General features: G+C 40.0%; 1 protein-coding gene across 7 annotated transcripts in view; it reads right to left on the reverse strand.

The window, feature by feature from the left end:
• Positions 1-20,805, reverse strand: part of BICD1 (BICD cargo adaptor 1) — a 172,061-nt gene that overhangs the window by 13,604 nt on the left and 137,652 nt on the right. For 4 of the 7 annotated variants that reach the window (XM_048300256.1, XM_048300257.1, XM_048300260.1 and 1 more), the window contains exons 6-7: positions 20,482-20,633; positions 13,524-13,731 (exon numbers count right to left, since the gene is read on the reverse strand). In XM_048300256.1, coding sequence (XP_048156213.1) covers positions 13,524-13,731; positions 20,482-20,633 — 360 coding nt within the window. Of the gene's footprint in view, positions 1-12,252; positions 12,444-13,413; positions 13,732-20,481; positions 20,634-20,805 lie in introns of those variants that run through there. The other 3 variants (XM_048300254.1, XM_048300255.1, XM_048300259.1) reach the window with 2 other exon arrangements.

The following is a 20,805-nucleotide window of genomic DNA, read 5'->3' on the forward strand; positions in this document are numbered from 1 at the left end:
AGACAGGTTTCATTAATACAGAAGAAATTGTTCTGACAGGCTTTTCCAGAACAACACAAATGCCCAATTTATGATCCTATTCTAATATCTCAAACACCGTGCAAATATTTTATGATGCATCTTGATCTGCTACATTTGGCAGAGTGCACGAACAGTGAGCCAGATTCTGGGAGGATTATGCAAGCTGGGTAATAACTATTTCAGTGTGAGCACACTCCCTTGACTTTGTGTGAAACACAATTCTAGCTGGTGTCAGCAAAGCTCATGCAATGCGGCTCACGTTTGCATCAGGAGCAGATCTAGTGATCCACATGTCTTAAGATGACTGAATCGTCCTCCTACATCCTCCAGGAGTGAAGTTTCTGAGGATTATGCTAGGAAAGAGCTAAGCAGAATGCATATGGCTTACATAGACACATTTCAAATTCAAAGGACCTTCTTATCTACTTATGTCCAAGTAGCTGTGCGAGAGCTAACTTTATTCCTTCTATATTTAATCCTTTTAAGTATTTTGGAAGATTTGTAACACCCTTCTCTAACATCATGACAATTATAAAATGACTTCTTTCTAGTAAGGCACTCCTGCCTGTATCAAGTCAATGTTAGTTTCTTTCTGAAATACTCTGCTGAAGGTTAAAAGTCTCAAAAAAGTCTTTACTAATTCTGTAGTCGATGTCACATGCCATGAAGACGAGGTAAGAAAGACATGCTCTCTTTTACTAAAAAAAGTAAAAATATATTTTAAAATCACATTGGAAGAAGCCTGTTACCTGTATTTTCCAAATCTGAGGGCCTGTCAGTCAAGCTACAGAGTGAAAGGACATTCTGTCATTTATGAAGAAGGTACTTGGGGTACAGACACAGATTACACTTTCTGGTGTGTCTTCTAAGACTACCACCAAGGAAATCATGAATAAAGTTATTAAATACAGACTATCTTATTTCTCCATCATCTTCACTTGCTGTGAGGAAATAAATCACTTTGGGGCAGGGGATGAGCTGGCTGATCTCAAGTCCTTTTACAATTCTATGAACCTATAACAAAGAAAGGAATTTTAGTGATCATTTCAACCACAGATGGCAAAGAGGAGCTACTGGACACAGAAATTCACATGCCAGTTTTCACTGAATTCAGCAGGAGTTGTGCCTGCAGAGCCTTGTGACAATATCCAACAGCACTTACCACTGGCTCCATTGGAATTGAGGCTTGATTCTTGCTATATGTTAGTTTTGTTTCAATTTTTCAGTTCCTGACATTTTAGCCACTTGCACAATGATGATGTAAAGGGCTCAGAGATTTTCTCTCTCACAGATTAGCCACTGCTGATTTTCCTTTGGAACCTAAGGCCTAGTCCTAATCAAGCTAATCAGCTCCTGATGTAAGAGCATTAAAAAAATACCCAGGCTCAGAGAAACTACATCTGCTCACATGAGCACTGAATGTGCTGCTGTAAATTATCTGCTGGGAGCAAATATCACCAAAAAAAAGAGTATTTTCCTATGCTTCCCTTTGGCTCAGCCACAAAAACAACACGTTTCCCTTGTGTCACAAGATGTGCTCTGCCCTCCAGTCCATGAACTGAGTGACTAATCAACACAGGTCTGCTTTACTGGGTTATTTGTGTCTGAGATGGGCTTGCCTTCTGTTGACATCAGCAATGTCCTCACTGAAAAACCTACATGCAAGAATTTCCAGTCCCACCTGCTCAGGACCCAGCACACTGCAATGAACATTGCAGCACATTTTGACTCTCAGTAAATTCCTAATCTCCACACAGCGCTCTCAAATACCGAGACTACTCAGAATCCCAAGATAAGCATAACATACTTTTAACTGCATTTAGTTCAGTTAATCAATGAAAAAAAAATTTTCCCCCTTTATCTGAAAGGGTAAAATTGAGAGTCAAACAGCAAACTGATCCACAGGTACTGTTACAGATTTGTCATTTCTGATATGCAAACATTGGGAAAAATCTGTTCTTGATAGATGAAAAGCTGTCAGTAAATGTTTATGACCAGATAAATAATAAAATAATATGACTGAGGCTTTTTCAGCCTGTTAAAACAAAGCTTCCCTGGCATCTCACTGATCACTTCAGGCCAACAGACACTCCTTCTTTGCTAGTTAAAACTTTTCAGGCTATCTGACTTTGTGTTACGCTACCCAATGTCAATGGAACTTGTTCCACCAAGTCTGAGGAATTTGGTAACGTGTCTATGAAGCTGTTATTGACAATTTACTTGAAAAGAGAAGCTGTCTCCATTAATATGGTAATGAATTGTTTTCATCCCTGAAATGTCAATTTAATGGGAAAGAATGAATGGTTAATAGCATGACTTGAAAGTATTGGGCAAAGAACAGATCAGTAGCCTCCTGGTTGTCCAGATGTAAAAACGTGTTATATCACAGAGCAAGACCTATAAAGATAATAAATCAATCCTCTCTGCTCAAAGGTGAAGAACAAGGAAAATTTCCAAACCAAAAGACAAATGTGAGATGTCAAGGAGAATGGGGCAGAGGGTGCTAAGATGCTTGCCCTCCTTGCTGAGATTTATAGAGATGCTTTCAAGCTGCAATCTGACAAGATGAGAAAAGTCCCCAAACTGTTTATATACAGGGGTGATGAGGACATAAGTTTATACAGCTGACAGCTGGTTTACTTATAATTTATCTTCATTTTTCTAACAAATGCCAAGAAAATTTTGACCTTCCTCAAGGCCAAGAGGAACTTTAAGAGGTAACAGTTATCACAAAGAACAGCTGGTGAGAGGACAGCTGTGACTTACCTTCGGAAAGAGCCACAAACAATGGTACAGGTCAAAGATTAGAAGAGTCTCTCCCTTCTCCTGCTTCCAGGGTCAGTTTGAGTCTGTAAATAACACAGTTACCTCTGCCCTACACACACAGCCCAGCAGATCAGTCTCTCAACTGAAAACTGGACACAGCTCCATGTTTCTGCAAGCTGCCCTGGAATGAGAGGGCTATGGTGGAGCAGCCACTGGGGTTCCATGTGGATCCTGGCTGGCCTAATTAACCCCAGCTTGCTCAGAGCAGGATTGATTCAGATTGTCCTGGCCTGTGAGCAGAAGGAGCAGTGTAGGAGGACTGGCCCTTGTGCTGATACATTCTACCACTCCGTGACTGCCAGCCCCATCCTGGCACAGCAGCACGCAGTGCAATTTAGCTCCTGCACATTTTCCAGCAGCCACATTAGCTGGGATTTCCCACTGTCTGAATTTTACCTCTGTTCTATCCACTGAACAGTGGATCATTGATAGGAGATAGAGAAATGTGTCAACCAACTATCATTTTCAGCTTTCTACATGGTCAAGGTAATCTACTATGAAATTCCTGTGTTGAGAGTGCAAGTACACAGGTAACTCACATTTTAAGCTTGCTATTCAAGAACCTTAATAGCTTAGATTACTTTTGATTGGAGAAGTTACAACAACAATTAATTCTTCCCCTACTTATTTCTTAGTCTTCTTAAAAACTGTTTGAAGAGTAAGAGATGTGAGCATGCTGCTGACCTCCCATTAAGTACCAGTACCCATATATTGCCCTAAAATGCAGTAGGCCAGCTGTAGGATGCATCTAAAATCCTCATCAGCTGCTAGCTCCCCATGCCCATGCTCTTTTCTCTTGCAAAGCAGGCCCAGGAATGTCCCACTGTTACTACAATAATCACAAGCTCCTGACACAGGCCCTCCTTCTGCTCCTCCTCTGAGCACTTTAGGACAAGGTCAGTCAGAGTTAACCTAACAGAGGGCTTGCTGCTAAATGCTTCTCAAGAGTAAGAGCAGGTACGGAGTTTAACTGCTATTTTCTTATGGCATTTAGGGAAATGCTATCTATCTTGGTGATTTCCACAAACGCACTCATGGAGCATCACTAACAACTTCATGCACTGCCTGGCACACAGCACAGACAGCCATGGTTTAGTAGGTCACTGATTCAGAGGCTTTCCAAAGCATGTCAGGTTTCTTGGGTATGTCCTAGTGAGTTCTTTCATCTATACAACAGCTACACTATACAACAGCTACACTACATGGAGTGCTTTTACCCTTAATTTCCTTCTTCTGCATGACTTCACTTGTATTTTCTTTTTAGACATGAGTTATCCCAAATCTAGAGAGCTGTTCCCCCATCAGTCCATGTGTTTCAGTGGTGATGTGCCTGCTAGCTCCAAGTAGTGTGATAAAGCTATATCCCAGCCTTGCCTTTTCCTGTAGTTCACATTAAGAATAGCTTTTAAAACAGAAATAATATCTTGTCATTAACAAAATTAGTGAAATGTATTTTTCTTCAGTTACAGGCTCAGAACATTAAGAGGTTTCTTGTCAGCTCTGTAGCCTTTTTCGCACTTTCTATATCACAACATGTTTATATTATTTCTCGAATGGTTTCTGTGAATGCTTTAAATAATTCCTCATTAAATCTACTGAGAAGCTAAATAATGGGTTAGTACAACAGAAATGGAAATGGCATAAGCTGAAAAATTTATCTTCAGTTCCTTTCTTTTATATACATTTCATAAAAAGCACATTTAGAAAGGTCTGATGATTCATGAAACACTCACTAAAAGACACACATTTTAAACATTTCAAAAGAGGAAAAGAAAGGTCTTAAAATTACAGAAAACATCACACTTGGATCTTGTTGTTTACCATGGAAACATAACAAGGATACATTTCAGGTCACAAAATCATCCAGAGCAAAAATACTTGCACTATTATATGGATAAAGAAGGGCCTGACCCAAAACTTGAAGTCAGTGGGAAGAGTAACTTTAGTAGGCTTTGGAAGAAACAACATAAGTTACAATTATGAGGTTCTAGGCCCCTAAAAAATGCAGACAGGGAGATACTTACAACTAAGGACACTAGTCTTCTTTAAAGAATTGCTGTGAGCTTACTCCACACACCACAACAACCCAAGGAACTGCTCAATTAGAGAGCTAAAATATCAGCATGTCTAATTTAAACAGAGACTCAGTTCCATTTTGCCTATTTTATGAGGCAAAAAGCACAATATTGAATACTCCTGTGTATTTGAGGGCAAAAAATCAGCAAGTCATGAAACCACATTAAACCTTGTCATAAAAGAAGATAGAGAGGGATGGCTTTTGTTACCAACATTGTAAAGATATTTCAATCTCTGTTTTAGTTAATTGATAGGACTGGATTCCAAAGCCCAAAAATTTTCATAGAAAGCAACAAATATCTGGTAATATGCCTTAAAGACTTGATGTGTCACCTGTATACCTGTTTAGCTAGAAAAATAAGTCTAAATAAGACTTTACTGGAGAACTTCAACAAATGATGCTAATGTAAACCATTCCATCCAGCAATGATGTCATAGCTTAGATACAGAGAAAAAAATGTCAATAACCTTTTAATGAAAATATACAGCAGTAAGGCATGGATTTCACTGCAATCTTTTTTTTTTTTTTTTATGTTTTATCAATCAAATTAGGGCTTCTATTAAAAACAGATTTTATTTCAGGATTTTTTCTTTATATAGTCAAAAAACATAAATAAAAAATAAATTAAACTTGTAGAACTGCAGTGAATTCATGCCACAATAGCTAAAGCATATTGAAGTAGCTAAATTACATTGATCAGCATGAAATGTATGGGTTTGGTCTCATCAGTGGCAACTGTAAAGCTAAATGCAAGAGAGGAAAAGCACAGAGTGAAAAGGTCCTGTTCACAGTGGCACCAAGAGGTAAAAGTACATTTAGCCAGCTGACTTCTTCATCAGTTACAGCCAACCAATGTCCTTGGCAAGGACACAGTTCTTCAAATTCAAAACGGCCTCCACAAGGACAACACACCATGCTTGAAATGGCATAAATATGCAATGCTCATCAAGCTGAGCTATATGAGCATATCAGATGCAGGACATGGCCCTGAAAGCAGGAAGATATATACATGTATCTGTATATATGCACTGATACCACTCATCAAACAATGAACACATACAGACACAAACATGGCATGTTTACAGAACCCACAGAAAATAGGACAATGCAGAACAAAAAGAGAGAACACAGATAATAAGTAAATAATGACTGAATTATCCTTTTTGTGAAGAGCATCAAAAAAACCCTTACACATGATTTTTTTTTTTAAAAAAGCCTACTAAAAACATATAAAATCCATTTTTCATGAAGAGCAGAGACAGATTAGACCAATATTGCATGACTCTTACAACAGCCAGTAGCCTGTCTGATTGCACAAGCTCAGAGACACCTTGCAGGTACAGGATCATCATCAACACAAGCAAATTCCCAGCAGATAAAAATATACCATGCCTTCTCAGAAGAATCTTCCATGGATCTCTAATGAAGCAAAGGGCAATTTGTACTCAGACTAAATTTGTGTTGCCAGAATAAAGTTGCAGGGTTTTTTAAAGAAATAATGATTCTGAAGAACTTACATGCTTTGGATTGCTTGGATGAAGCAAATCAAACTTTCCTGAGGGAACAATTCAGAGTAGACTAGCCTGACTACTTAAATATTATATGGCTGCAGATCTTGTATAATAGTAGTGGCTTGGTTAGCCACCTGTCCTGCTTTTCAAGAATAAATTCTTTCACTTAATGTACAGAAAAATCCACATTGTTGAGAACTCAGTATAAAATTATCTAAGTTAAAATCAGCACAGATAGAGGTATCTAGATCCTAGTCATGTTGATTTTCCTCTTCATCAATCTATAAAATTTGTCCACAAAGGAGAAATGAGAAATATTTAAAACTCTTCACTGTGTGACCTGAGCAATCACAAAGATCTACAAAGCATCCTCCTGCAAAATTCATTTCTGAGCTGATGGCGTTCCTCAAAGGACTTCTTCCACAACCATTTTCAAAAGAAGCTGTGCTTTCTTCTGTGCTCAGATTTCTAACAGTCCTGCTGTTTCAAAATTGAGAAGTACATAAAGAAGCAAAGTTGAGATATTGAAGTAATGCCTATAGCAGCAAGGCTTAAAAATTTGTAAGCAGCTTTCTGGCATTGGAACTTCAGCTCAAAAGCAAAGCTGAAACTGGTTTTGGCAAAATATTCCTAAACAAACAAAAAACGTGCACAATTAAAGACCTTGAACAGAAACCCTTTTCATGACACAAAGAAAGCAGACACAAACCTGCTGTCAAAAATGTATTTCCCTGACCTTTACACAGGCACACCTCTCCAGACAGCCTCCTCTGTGCAGAGTGGTGTCAGCCTGAAAACCTCTGCTCAGCTTCCCAACCCCTGCATTCAACAGGGGAGGGCAAGGCAGCTTCTACTCACAACACACCTTTTGAAGATGATTTCCCATATCTTCACACTACCTAAACAAGATGAAGAAGCAAGAAGGATGAGCCAAAACCAACAATCTTGCCCCACATGCCAAGTTCCACTTTAAGGTTATTTAAAGAAAAATACAGAAGGAACATGAGCTTCTGATTACACTGAGAATAACCTTTTATAGAGTATTTCTCAAGTCATATCTAAAACACTGCACTTAAAAAAAAGCTCAAAATCCAGAAAGAAAAAATTTTAAAATAGCATGAGAGTGTATTCTTCAACCCTTGAGCCAAAACGGGTTACTCGATACCTCTCACGGACTACCAAAAGCCGTTGATTCCCTATAACACTAAGAGCCAGCCTACTCAGAAGACCTTCTACTCCTTGTTGTGCTAAACTGTGTTTGTGCTACATCAAACAGATCAAAGCATTCCCAGGTTTCTTACCTATTCTTCACATTTTAAACCACTCTCAGTGCAAAGGCAAGTAGCAAAGACAATTCTTAAGCAACTTCCCTTGAGTTCCAGCTTAAAGATTTAATTATAAGACTCCCTAGGACCTCAACTTTGGGTCATTGAGATTTTTTATTTTCATTTTCCTTGTTAGCTTTAAAAAATACTTTCCACCTACAGAAGCTGTAAGTTAGTTCTTGGTGACACTATAGGAATCTCCTTTGGGACAGAGGTTTTATAAATTAAGTTAAATTTTATGGTAAGAATGCAAACCAACAAACAAGAGCTAGTTATTTGTATCATATTGTGATTCATGTTTGATTTGCCTGTAAGCATAGGGCTACATCAGAAATAAATCTTGGATTATGTTTTAGTAAGAGTAACTATTACATACTCTTAATTACATATCGTAGGTGGTGAGCTTAGTGCCTGAGCAGTTGCTATACTATTATGTGGCTTTCTTTGTGCTGTCTTTATCTTCCACATTAGTATCTTCTTGTGGGAACTAAATGCCAGGCTGTAAATCACTCTTGAAAGTCAGCTGAAAAGCAAGTGTGCTTTCAGGGTTAGTGTGCTTTCAGAAAGGAGCAACACTACAAACTTACTTAATTTTGCAAGTTTGGTTTTGTTTTTTTGTTTGTTTTTTTTTTACAGGTTTTCAGAAGAGCTATTTTATGAAATGGATTTAATTGTTCTTTGTAACAACGAAGAACAATTAAATCTAAATCCCACAAAAACACAAATCTGGGACTGAAGCAAACTAGTATAGTTCTGTTGAAATCCGGTCTATCCCGGCTTGGGTCAACCAAACATCTGACCTCAGCTGGGCTTGGAATTTGAGAGAAATGTGTCACATTTAAGGCTGCTACCTTCCTTTTACTATTGTAATAAAATAAAATAGATATGACTGTAAAAGTTTCTCGAAAAGGAAAAGGATTACTCATTATGATCTGTATTCCTTCAAAATATGAAATACTTTTTACAGTGTTTTCCTGTGTGGGATTTTAAATACCAAGCAAAAACAATAGGGGAAAGAAGCATCTACCACATTTTGTTTGGAGGGCACTCCTGCAAAGGAGACTCTCAGGTGGTCTGTTGTTGACTCTGTTTGAGTGAGAACACTGCAGCCATTGATTGATTACTGTCCTTCTCATAACCTGTTGGGAAACCTTTTACTTCAGGTACATCTTCTACACAAGGATCTTGATTTAATTTTAAGCTAAAATAGCAGAACTTGATATTCAGCTTCTGGAATTTCCATGTTAAAGTATCTGACAGTGATGCCTTAGGTTTTAACTTTTGTATTTTTCAAATCCTGCACTGCTTAGTGGGTAACTCTGAAGTTTCGTGTGGCCTATTAACTACTGTTCTCTCATGCTGGTTAGACATAACAAGCCTCTCTAGGTTTGCTCTTCAAGGACAGCAGGTCCCAAAATGTGTAAACTAAAGCCTAGAGAAGGGGGGGAGGGGGGGGGGGGGCAAACTTGGGGCAATCACATCATCAACTGAGGCTATAATTGGAGAGTTAACCCTGATATGCAAACGAACCAAACTTATTGAAGTGTGAAGAACTCATGACTCAGCATCCATCTTGGGTGTAGCCTTTTGACTGTCCAGGGTGTACCTTTGAAGGCTCTTCAAATAAATACCTACTTTTATTCTCTTATTTTTGTCTAGCCTCTGTTTTTAGGTGGCCACCTCTAGGCATCAGCAGAGAAAAGAGTGCTGTCAAGGCAGATACTACAGGAGACCTTTTTAGTCTTGTTTTTTCCTTGAAGAGGTTGAGAGAACCATATTTCATATTTGGGACTGTGGTATATTAAGAGGCACCTAGTGACTTCATATTTGAGGAGAATACAACTGCAAAGGAAAGGTCATTTTTCAGTCTTACACACTGTCAAACCCAGCAGTAGGCTTTCTATATGCCCTGACCTTTTCATGTAGTTAGGAAAACAAACACAAACACATCCAAAGGTGGGCTGGAATTGCACTGGGCACATACTGGATGCTTCTGTCTATCAGAAGAATAAAGACTTGAAAGTGTAAAAATACATGTCAGCAGAACAGAAGCAAAGAAGAAACAAGCAACAAAGCTAAATGCATACCAGTACCTAGGAGCAATGGAACATGATACTTTGGAAAAGCACCAGTGGTATTTTTAGCCCCTGCAGGCAGTTAAGAGCTATTAGTTCAATTAGAAAGCCCAGATCAAGTCGTGCTGTCACAGCTTCCTGTCAGGGGTGCCTGCATGCTGATCTAGAGCTGAGGGCATTCAAATGGCAATTGAGCAGGAAATGACAATCTCTTGCTTCAGAGGTCTTCAGTTCAGCTGGCCTTCCTCTGAAGAAGGCTGCCAAAAACAGTCAGGCTTTCCCTCTCCAGGTATGCGGCAGCAGTCAAAGCAAAAGCAGCCTCTTCTGCCAAGCACCAAGTGCAGAAGAAGGTGCAAGAGAAACAGAGGCACAGCTTGCTACTGCATGGGGCTCATGGGGCAGAGGAACTTGTCCTGTTTCTCCTGACACCAAGTTCAGCTATTTTGGCTCTTGGTCTCCATCTCCAATCAAACACATTCCCAGTTACAGCCTCCCAGTCCCCACATCCCTGGGAGCTAATGAAAGCTCTCACATCACATGGGTGAAAAATTCTTGTGAAGGAAATAGTTCACAAATTTAAAAGAGAGGGGGGAAAAAAAAAAACCCCTAACACCAAAACGTGTTTCCAATCAATATAGGCTTGATTCATTCTCACTCCACTCCTGAGGCCTTAGCCTCAAGCCAAGCTACACTTCATTCCATACCGTTTGACTTTGGATGCTGCTTTTTTGCACCCTCTCTGAAGCAGGTGTGGGTTGCTACACTTCTTGCTGCTTTGCTTGACTGCACAAATCTTCTGAGAACAGAAACTCTTTGTGAGACAAGGCTTTTAAACATTCTCAGTAAAAGCAGCAGAATAACATTCTTCGCTGTTCCTTACTTTTAGGAAACAGATAATTAGACAGATGGCAAAAAAATCCTACTTAGTGCATCATTCCTTTCATCTATTAACAACTGTAAGAAATCTTCCAGAAACTGGTAAAAACAATGATGAATAATTCCCTGCTTAATCCTCAGCCTGGTTCTAACCTGGTCCTGCCAACACTGGAATCTGAATGCTCAGAAAAATCTCGCGTTTGGACCTGTCAGTCTCACAGGCTGAGACTAAAGTGATGTGATGCCATGTGATGGTATAAAATTCTGACAAATGCATTCAGAAAGCTGAGATGGTTGTAGATTCATAAGGACAACTGTAACATACATCAGTGACTCTGTCTCAAGACCCTTATACTCTAAATATGTAGAGATGTACCTGAAGTGACAGGCAAGGCTCCAGACAAACATAATTTTCTGGACAATTCTACCTTTCAGGCTGCTTCATCCTTTGGTCTGTTACTGGACAAAGACTGTGCCAGTGTTTCACAATCTGTGGTCCACACATCCATGATGTTCCATGAGATATCAGATGCTTCTTTCCCCCCACTCCCATGTTTTTCTCCTCAGGAGACAGCTCTTCGATTTATTTACTGCAACACACCCTAGCAAAATGTCTTCAGATTCTCTGCAGTTTTTACACTTGTCCTCTGAGTGGGTGTTACTTGCATGGCACTACTCAAAGGCAGCTCTGACACTGATGGCACTAGGTGAGAAATATAACCTATAACAGGGTACTGCTCAGCTTCCCAGAATAAACATTTACTTGAGCAAAAACTACTCTTATGGATATTAGCTTTCATATTTTCTACTTATGCTTTTTGTGTATAACATATTTCAAAACAAGGAATGAACAAAATTACCACCAGACAAGACTGTGCACAGTTAAAGGCTAAAGGCTCTGCTCAGGTGCAGAAGATAAGAAATTATTAGCTGGTCTCTCAGGAGAAGAAAGCTATCACACCTTTGAAATGCCATTCCAGTTTGCATTTCCTTTCTACACCTCGTTCAAAGCAGATACCACATTTTGGCAGGAAATTAAGAGCAAAAGCTTCCTGCACAGATAAACTTCATGACTCAATTTGTATAAACTAAGCCTTCTGTGAGTCGAGCATCACCCTTTGGAAAAACCTGACTGAATGCTGCAGGGTGAGAAGATGGGTGCTGCGGAGGCTCCTGCACACTGCCAGCCGCTCCCTCGCTGGTCCTCATGCATCTGACTCCTCTATCCCATGGGATTTGTGTCTTCCAGGGGAACTACCAACGCCACCACCAGGCTAAGCTCCACCCAGGCACAGGGATGCAGCCTCTGTGGATGCCAGTGGGACTACACCCACATATACCACAGCAGGACTTTCCACACTGCATCTGAAACCAGGTTGGGCCGCTGCCGGCAGAATGTCATCTCCTGCCACACGTGACACAGGAGGAGACATTTTGCTTTTCAAGAAGGTGCCCAAATCAAATTGCATCTGCAGTGCTGGGAGGGTCCCCTGCTCTGCTAACCACTCAGCACCACATGCACCCAAGGAAAAAATGTTTACCTGGTATGGCCACGGTTAACCTTTTTTCCTTGCTGAGACGGTGCCCATGGATGAATTCACTCATGGAAGGGGGGCCCCTCAGAAGATATGATTCTGTGGAGGCAGGATGAGGGGGGGCTCTTAATAATTTCTGGAGGTAGGTCCCTGAAGTCCTGGGATGGCTCTGATCACAAAGGGAAGGTGAGAATAGTCTTGCAGGAGATCCAAGAAAAATACATATGGAAACAAAAGAGTTTTACTTTAATTACCTTTCAAAGCCTCACGAATGACAATAGCATCTCAACTTGCTTAACAAGTAAAAATCAACTATCCTTGACACCCCATGTCATTTCCAGAGCAGGACACCTTTCCTGCATTGGAAATCCTCATTCAATTTGGGGAAGGAGGAGATGAGGTTGGGTTATATCTCAGCATCCTCAAGTCAACATGTATGAGGCTCCCTGAACATTCTCTTGGTTTTGCATTGTGATTGGAGCATACAAGAAAAGGGGATGATTATCTAGGACTTCTCTAACAGAGTCCTCTTCATCTTCAAAACCATGGAGATGCGTACACCTAGAGATTTTTGGCAGGGGCAGGCACAAGACAAGAACTCACTGCTTGAACAGCAAAATATTTGCATTAGGTTACGAATGGCAGCCATCCCCCTTCAAAAGGTTTCTTGCTCCCATGTAGAAAAATTGATCTGAGTGAACACATCCATATTCTTTTCACACTGATAAAGATCAAGTGAGCACCAGAGCTTAACAAAGAAAAGCAGTTTCCTTCATGTTAAGCACTTAAATGCTCATAGAGCACAATCCTTTTTTTATTCCAGATGCTCATTATGGAAAACTGTAGGGAAAACTTAAAGAAAACTTGTTAAAAAAAATACATTCACACTTAATATTAAAGACATACAAGATGCACTGGGACACTGACAGAATATAGTTCAAAACACTGCATTCAGAAGGAGGAAATAACAGTGAGTAGGGGGATCAGAACCACATGTTGCCAGGCTTTGAATTTCATACTCATATCCTCCCCACCTCCTTCTCCCCAGTCAAAGTATGGAAAGAAAAAATAAAGTAAAAAAAGGAATCATTCTGTTTATAATTCGGTGAACAACTTTAATGCAAGTCTGGCTACTGCACTGTACTGTAAAGATCACTGCATGCATACCTTTTCCTCTGAGTGCCACTGCTGACCAGTAAGTTTGGTTGCTGTGGGCCCTGACTATGCAGGAGGAAAGTGTCTATGCTTGGCACGGTGGCTGATGCCTCCTCACTTACTTTAGGGCTGCCGATCTTGCTCTTTCCAAGCTTGCCTTTGCTGCGTCGGGATTGCTCATGGTCGAACTCTAAATCCTCCAGGCGCTGGGTCAGGGCAAGTTTTTGCTGGATAGCCATGCGCAGCAGAGAGTTCAGGGTCTTCTTCTCATCCTCTGCAGCCGCCAGCTGCCTCTGCATCTCATCCAGCTGTGTGACGTACTCATCACACCTGCAGAAAAACAGGGCAGAAATCTGGGGAAACGGCCCAAGGACCGCCTCTACCAATGAGCACATTCCCGGGCTTCAGTTACAGAGGCAGATTCAGATCCCAGCTTCTGCTGACTGTAATCCTGGAAGCAGGCAGCCTGAATTCTTCTGTTCCCACTTGGAATAAATTTAGGCTTGGATCTGAATGTCAACACTTCCCATTCAGCAAGACAACCTGTGCCTATATTAACATAGTCTATGACAATGTAACATGTTTCTGATGCAGGCAACAAGCAGCTGGAGGGCAGGTATGGAATTATTTCCAGTTTAAAGCCCAAATAAGAATTTTGGGTGCTGCTTCTACTAGTAAGTCACCATGAATAATAATGTCTACCAATTAGAAAATACTATTTTTCACAGGCAGTAATATCCACTTCAAGAAAGTATTACAAAAGAAGACGGCGAGTAGTTTGGACACTTGACACATCAGATTTTGTGAAATGAGAAACCCTCAGTTAATTCCCACTGTTAACCGTTTATTACCATGATTGCCATTATTTACCATTGATTAAAAAGATACTACTCAGGAAACCCCACACGAGGAAGTTATTTCACATTTACTGTTGAATCTCTTGGAGGTGTGTTCATTGCTATGAACCTACTCCATTTTTAATTCTCAGCCTCTTTTACCCACATGAAAAATTATCTTTTCATTTGCTTTAGATCTCTGAGAACTAAAACCACCTTTCTTATGATTTTGTTATATTTAAGACCAAATTCAATTTATTTCTGCTTTTAGCAGTAATTCCTAAAGTTAACAGGAAAAGCAAGGCATCTCAAAATTGTCTTAAAACACTTTTTGAAGTGAAATAGCTTCAGTTTGATAGCAATAGACCATCTAATCAGTAAGAACCAAGACTAATAAAAATAAATGTATCCCAGCAGTGAGATGATTCACAGACAGCAGTACTGCCTGACCATCAGACTTTTGTGGAAACATCCAAGGATTTTTCATGTTGAATGATGCAGCTTTCACCAGATCTCCTTCCCACAAGATCTGTATGACTCTAAGTAGCTTTGCTGTGTAATTGCAATTGTGTAATAGATGAGGATGTAACTTTATCACTTACAGAAAGCAAGCATAGAAAATTAATTTAGTCTTCCTTATCAAAATGTGTGATGCAACAAACCTTTGAAATATTGCAAACTGAGGGATGAAACTAATTTCTCTGAAAGTTTAATATTCACCTTGGGAAACAGGAACAAAGTATTATTGAAAATGTGTAGTTAGTTATTCTTCACACACAAACACATATATTGAGCTCCCCTTCTGAACAATTCAGGCACTGCAAGCAAAATTACTACGCCAGATACAGCTTCATCTACAGTTTCAGTATTATCTTTCTTCTACAGGACCTTAATAAGCATGATTGTTACTATCCAAGCCTTGATTAAAACTGATATTTATGAAATGCTGGTTGGCTTAAAGCCAACTTGCACATCTGTTTCTGTTCTAAGCCATGAGATGTCTATTGATGCTTAAATCAGTTTCCTTGACAGAGACATGAAATCAGCATTCTGATTACTATAGTAATTCCTATTTCAAATTAATTTACTTTAATGTCTGTGTTATCAGAGTTTTAAAGACTCATTCCTCTAACCAGATGGATCTTGTATCCCTGTCTCTTATTCTCTCCTGCTTTCCTTTTTGTCCAGGAGACCTCTTTTGTTTCCAAGTATGTTTTTCTGTTGAAAATTTTTAGAAGTAACACCTGCAGCAACACCTGCGGCACACTGCCACTAGAAGAATGAATTGCCTTGCTTTAATATGCTAATAAATCAATTTTAGTTTTGGAAAAAGACTGATTTAGCTCAGGCCTTAGAAGGTATTCTTGGTATTTGCACATCTGATTTGTAGAACAGCCCAACTGAACAGTTAAGAAACAAATGCCATGAAGGTGGGCATTACTAAAGCAGTCTTAGACAAACCTGCTATGAGCTATATCAAGCTGGCTTGAGAAATCTGGATATACTAGATGCTGTTAGCTGGTCTCATACTTGAGACAAAACAAATCTCGTGAATACATTTTCCAACTGTTCTGATTAATTACAGAACTCTTCCTAGAAGAGTCCCATTAAGAGCAAGTCCACATTTCTGGTAGTTCACTGCAGTGTTTGGGTGGTTCCAGTCATCTGACCTCCACCATGACTCAAAGTTCCTAATTATTTTTCACAGATGCATGGTCCATTGTCTCTGGGTTTTGCTGCTCAAGCTTTTTTTTTTTTTTTTTGAGAAACAATGTTCAGAAAGGTTAAACTTAAATCACCCAAGTAAAGGCCTTAATTAACTTTAGAAACTGCTGGACTAACAGCCTCAGATCTCCTGGAATTTAGCAGCACTGAAGTTTATTCCATGTAGTGGGAGGTAACTAGTGCCTGCAGCCATAATATTTCCCTTCACTGAAATATTCCCAGCTATGTGTAAGTGTGGGATAAAAGGAGAAGTGTTTCCAATTAAAAAAGAAAAAAGCAGTGCACACATCTATATTGCCTTTCACCCACACAGTTGATAAACATTCATCAGGTCTCACAGGAGTAAGAAAAAGGTTGAGGAGGTCCTAAAAGAAAAAGGTAAGGAGCTCCTAAGAAAGATGACTTCTGGCACGGCAGAGACCATTGTGGGGTTCCAGGATACTCCAGGGCTCTGAACAGGTCTTTCAGAAAGGCTCAAACAGTGATCCCAAAAGTTAGGTTATGTCCTCCTGAGTCAGAACTCTTTCCCAATTTCCCTCTTGCCCCAGGGCAGTTTGTAAGCTGCAAGTGGCTATTAAATAAACAGCACTGTTTTCTTGCTGTCTGCTGGTCTACTTATAGTCAGAACAAAAGTCAAGGTTTCACCTATTTTTCATTTGCAAGCAGACAGATGAATAAGCCCACTTATTTTGTATGAACTGATCCAAGAAGCTTATACAGGATTTTAAAGGATTTCTGGTTCCATCTATCCCTCTTGTCTAGGAATGTAAACCAAATACCAAGTCAGGCTTATGTGTAATTTAGGTAACATAAATCATAGCAGAGCTTGAGCTAAAACCCAGTGACAGTGACAGGTCCCTGCTCTAACCACATAATCGTAATTCTCTTCCGTTCATAAATGTTTTCTCAGCTCCAGGACCTGTCCAATCTCCCTACTCCGCCTCTTCAGCACACATTTTTCTTTAAAAATTAATCATAAGAAAATATTTTGATGGATGAAGAATAAAATCCATGCATGCAGTGTCAGGACTATGGCAATATCACAAGCAATATTTCCTGCTCTCTCCTGTTAACTATCTCTATTTAGGATGGGAAAGCAAGCAGTGTAGAGACTCAGTGAAGTTAGCGTCCTGAAACCCTTTAGGATTCTGTTTAAAAGCAGTTCCTTCTCTCCTTCAGCACAGGACTTCCTCTCACAGGGCGACACCTGCTCTAGACTGTAAAATTAATGTTTTAAATAATTTATTATTTATTGTTCCTCTGGATGAGTGCCGCTTGCTGCTTCGCACTCCCACAGCGCTCACCCCGGGTCAGCAACAAAGAGGAAGCAACAGGAGGGTCAGGAAAGGCTTCTCTGGGAACTCCCCGTTTTCTCTGGGAATACCCGAAGCAGCCCACGACAAAATAAGCAGGTTAAAGGTGGCACGTGGCCCTGGCATCAAACAGACACTTCAACTCTGCTTTGCCAACCCCTTGAATCTCATGAAACAGATTTTATACACTCTTGCTTTCTCTTTCTAAGAGATGTGTTCTGGGAAATATTCTTGACAGGTCTGAAGCACATAAATCCCAGAAAGGGATCGATCACAAGGCTAATGAAAAGGGAAGGAGGAAGTTGTAGAGACCAGAATCTCAGAGATTTTTGGATTGGGGAAATAACTGCTCCAGAAGGAAAAGGGGCAAAAGTAGAGGGTCAAGCAGGACAGAAAGACTTTTGAGATGAAGAACTGAGGAAAGAACTTAAGGAGTGAAGGATGAACAATTGTCAGGAAAAACACAGAAAAAGGAAGGCTCCTGCTTTCTGCATAGGTGAGCTTTGGAGAAAAGCGTCAACTTTGCTTCAGAACAGAAACAGATGTGCTGTGCTCTCCTTATGATGTGTGCTATGACCTTTATCCAGTGTATTTGAGGAAGGAACCATACAGTTCAGCACCAGATGAACATCCATTTGGAGACCAAAATGGTGGTTTATGGAAAGAGAAAGGATATTGTTCTATCAAACAGTATAAGCAACCATTTTCAGATCTATAATACAATCCTACTATCAGAAGGATGATCTCCCTATGGTGGAAATTCAGGAGTAAGTACCATGTGATGCACTATAACCATGGAAACCACGGTTTTATTCAACTAAAGACTGAACAATTGCTTTTTTATGCTGAAGGTTGCTACTGCATCTAACGTTACTGCACAAAATCTTGTGTTTACATCCTTGTATTTTCAAACAGATTTCTCTTCTTCAATGGACTTGTAGAGTATATCAACCCTCTGTCATTTAAACAAATGCCCTTCCAAATGGACTATTTGGAATGAGTCAATGATTTGACCATTTAGGAAGATTGATTTAATTATAAAGGCCATTAAACTCCATGCTAGGGAAGAAAAATGAATATTTTACAACAGAAAAATCTATAGGAGCATAATGATGTGGAAGACCTTGTAGTGAATAATTTTTATAACTGTGCTCAGAAAATATTGGGCAGAACTTAGGACGTCAAGGGCAGGGATACATTCCATAGGCCCTATATTGAGTGTTTAATCACTAATACATGGAGTTTACCAACAGCAGCAAATTCTTTGGGGGAAGTTTTTCTCTACTAACAGTAGAAATTTATAAATTAAAAATGTGTGACTCAGGAAGTCACACGGACTCCCTTTATAGTTCACAGAAGAGAAAGAGAAGCTTCTTTGCAAACTACACATGTGGCATCTAGAAAAGGTACCTGGATGAGTGGAGTCAGTGCAGCCTAATTCTCGTGGAGGGGATGCTGCTGCCTCCCATCAGCTTTAGGATATGCCTTGACATCTGCACTCAGGATGCCCAAATTGAGTAAGGAGCATTCAGCACACCAACAAGCTAACATTCCCTTTAATTAACTTCTAAATCTTTGCAAACTACTTTTACCTCATATGTTGATGATTTACGGCCCATGCAAGACCCTTGTCTGCTTTATGCTCACGATGCCACTGCTCTGCTTGGGAGTTACTCACCTTCCATGAGGCCTTACAGAGTTAGTACACTCCTGTGTCTCCTAGAGTAAGGAGCTTGCAAGGAAAGGTCAACATATGCATTTCCAACACACACACACAGAGCTCTCCTTTCTGGAAGAAAATCTATAGATGCCAATGAAATCAATCAGGCTACCTTGGTTCACACCACCTGCTGAGCTGGGTCTTCACTTCCATTATGTCGCTACACGCACTCTTCTGACGATGGACCTATGATGAATTTGTACACAGCACCAACGTCACAACATATAAATGCGCCTTTTCTCCTTCCTTCCCACTTCTCCCAGCTGCTGCTGCCACTGCCACTAAGCAAAAAAGCACCTTAGAAGGCTGGAAGTGGTGAGATGGCACTGCAGGGAGCACTGAAGAGATGTTGGCATGAGGCACAAAGACGTCTCATCATTTATGGACTAAAGCACAAACAAGAAATCTGCATCATGTTTGATCATAAGGGGGGGAAAAGTCTGGCTTGTGTATTTCCAAAATAAGAATTTATTGATGAAAATGCTGGATCTTTAAAAAAATATATTTTTAGGTAACCTTTTAAAAGGCAGCTCAGATGAGAAGATACACTCTTAAGCTGTGCCAGGGGAGATCTAGGCGGTCATTAGGAAGAACTTCTTCACAAAAAGGTCTATTAGACATTGGAGTGAACTGCCCAGGGAGGTGGTGGAATCACCATCCCTGGGGCTGTTTAAGGAAAGACTGGACATGGCACTCAGTGACATGATCTGGATGACAAGGTGGTGTTGGGTCATGGGTTGGACTCGATCTCAGAGGTTTTTTTTCAACCTAGTTGATTCTGTGATTCTGTGTAAAACCAGAAGCTCTTCTGAAGAAGATGTGGAAGAAGGAAAGATGAAAGTTGATTAATTACTGTCCTGCCAGGAGGAACTATGTTACAGAAGGTAAGTGAAGCTTTTGTCCTGTGAAGGAGAAGATAATAAATTGAACATCACAGTGGGAGAAAATAAGAATTTACACTGGAGTGGGAAATTACAGTTATTAGCACTGGATTACCACATAGGCTGGTTGATGAAATAGATTTTACTACTGGTAAGTAATAAATCTCATTGTAATGAAAACATGGGATCCTGAAGATCATCATTAACCGTACAATAGCTTTACAAGACAGAATCACTGCGTACTTCTGAATGGGAAAATCAGCCACATAAATCCACTATTTGATTTTCACTTTAAAAAACCCTATAAATGCAAATATGCTAGAGGCATCTATTGTCATTTATAACACTTTACTCAAGGTTGTATTGACATTGCTATTCTTCAGCTTTATTTTCCAAGACACACATCTCAACAGCACTGGAAAGCTTGCAAGTTTTGCACAGTGTGCATTCTAGGACTCATTCACCTTCATCCAGCAAACCCCTGACCATGCAGAAAATAATTCCTCTATCCTCCTAAGCACCCAACATATACAGCTAAGTGTGTTCTCACTTAGCACACACATGTTTACAGTGCTGAGCCAGATGGGACACCACTTATCCCTTACCTGGTTGCAAACATTGCTCTCAAGGATGAGAAGGTTGCTGCATCTTCCTTCAAAGCCTTTAGTTCATTCCGTAGTTTGGTCATGGTCTCAGTCACCATTGCTTTTTCATTTTCGTATTTATTCTTCAAATTGGCCAGTGCCACTTCAGCTGTCTAAAACACAAACACAAACATATGTGCTTATGAGACAGAGATCTGAGAACAGCTAAAACCCCACGTCTGATTTTGGTTTTGATGTCCTTCATTCACACAGGAAAAGAAATCAAACCTGATCACCATTGTAGTGCACCCTTCACGTTCTTCTTTTAAGTTGTACTCCATGAAA

This window comes from Corvus hawaiiensis, chromosome 4 (assembly GCF_020740725.1).
Source record: "Corvus hawaiiensis isolate bCorHaw1 chromosome 4, bCorHaw1.pri.cur, whole genome shotgun sequence".
NCBI classification, from domain to species: Eukaryota; Metazoa; Chordata; class Aves; order Passeriformes; family Corvidae; genus Corvus; species Corvus hawaiiensis.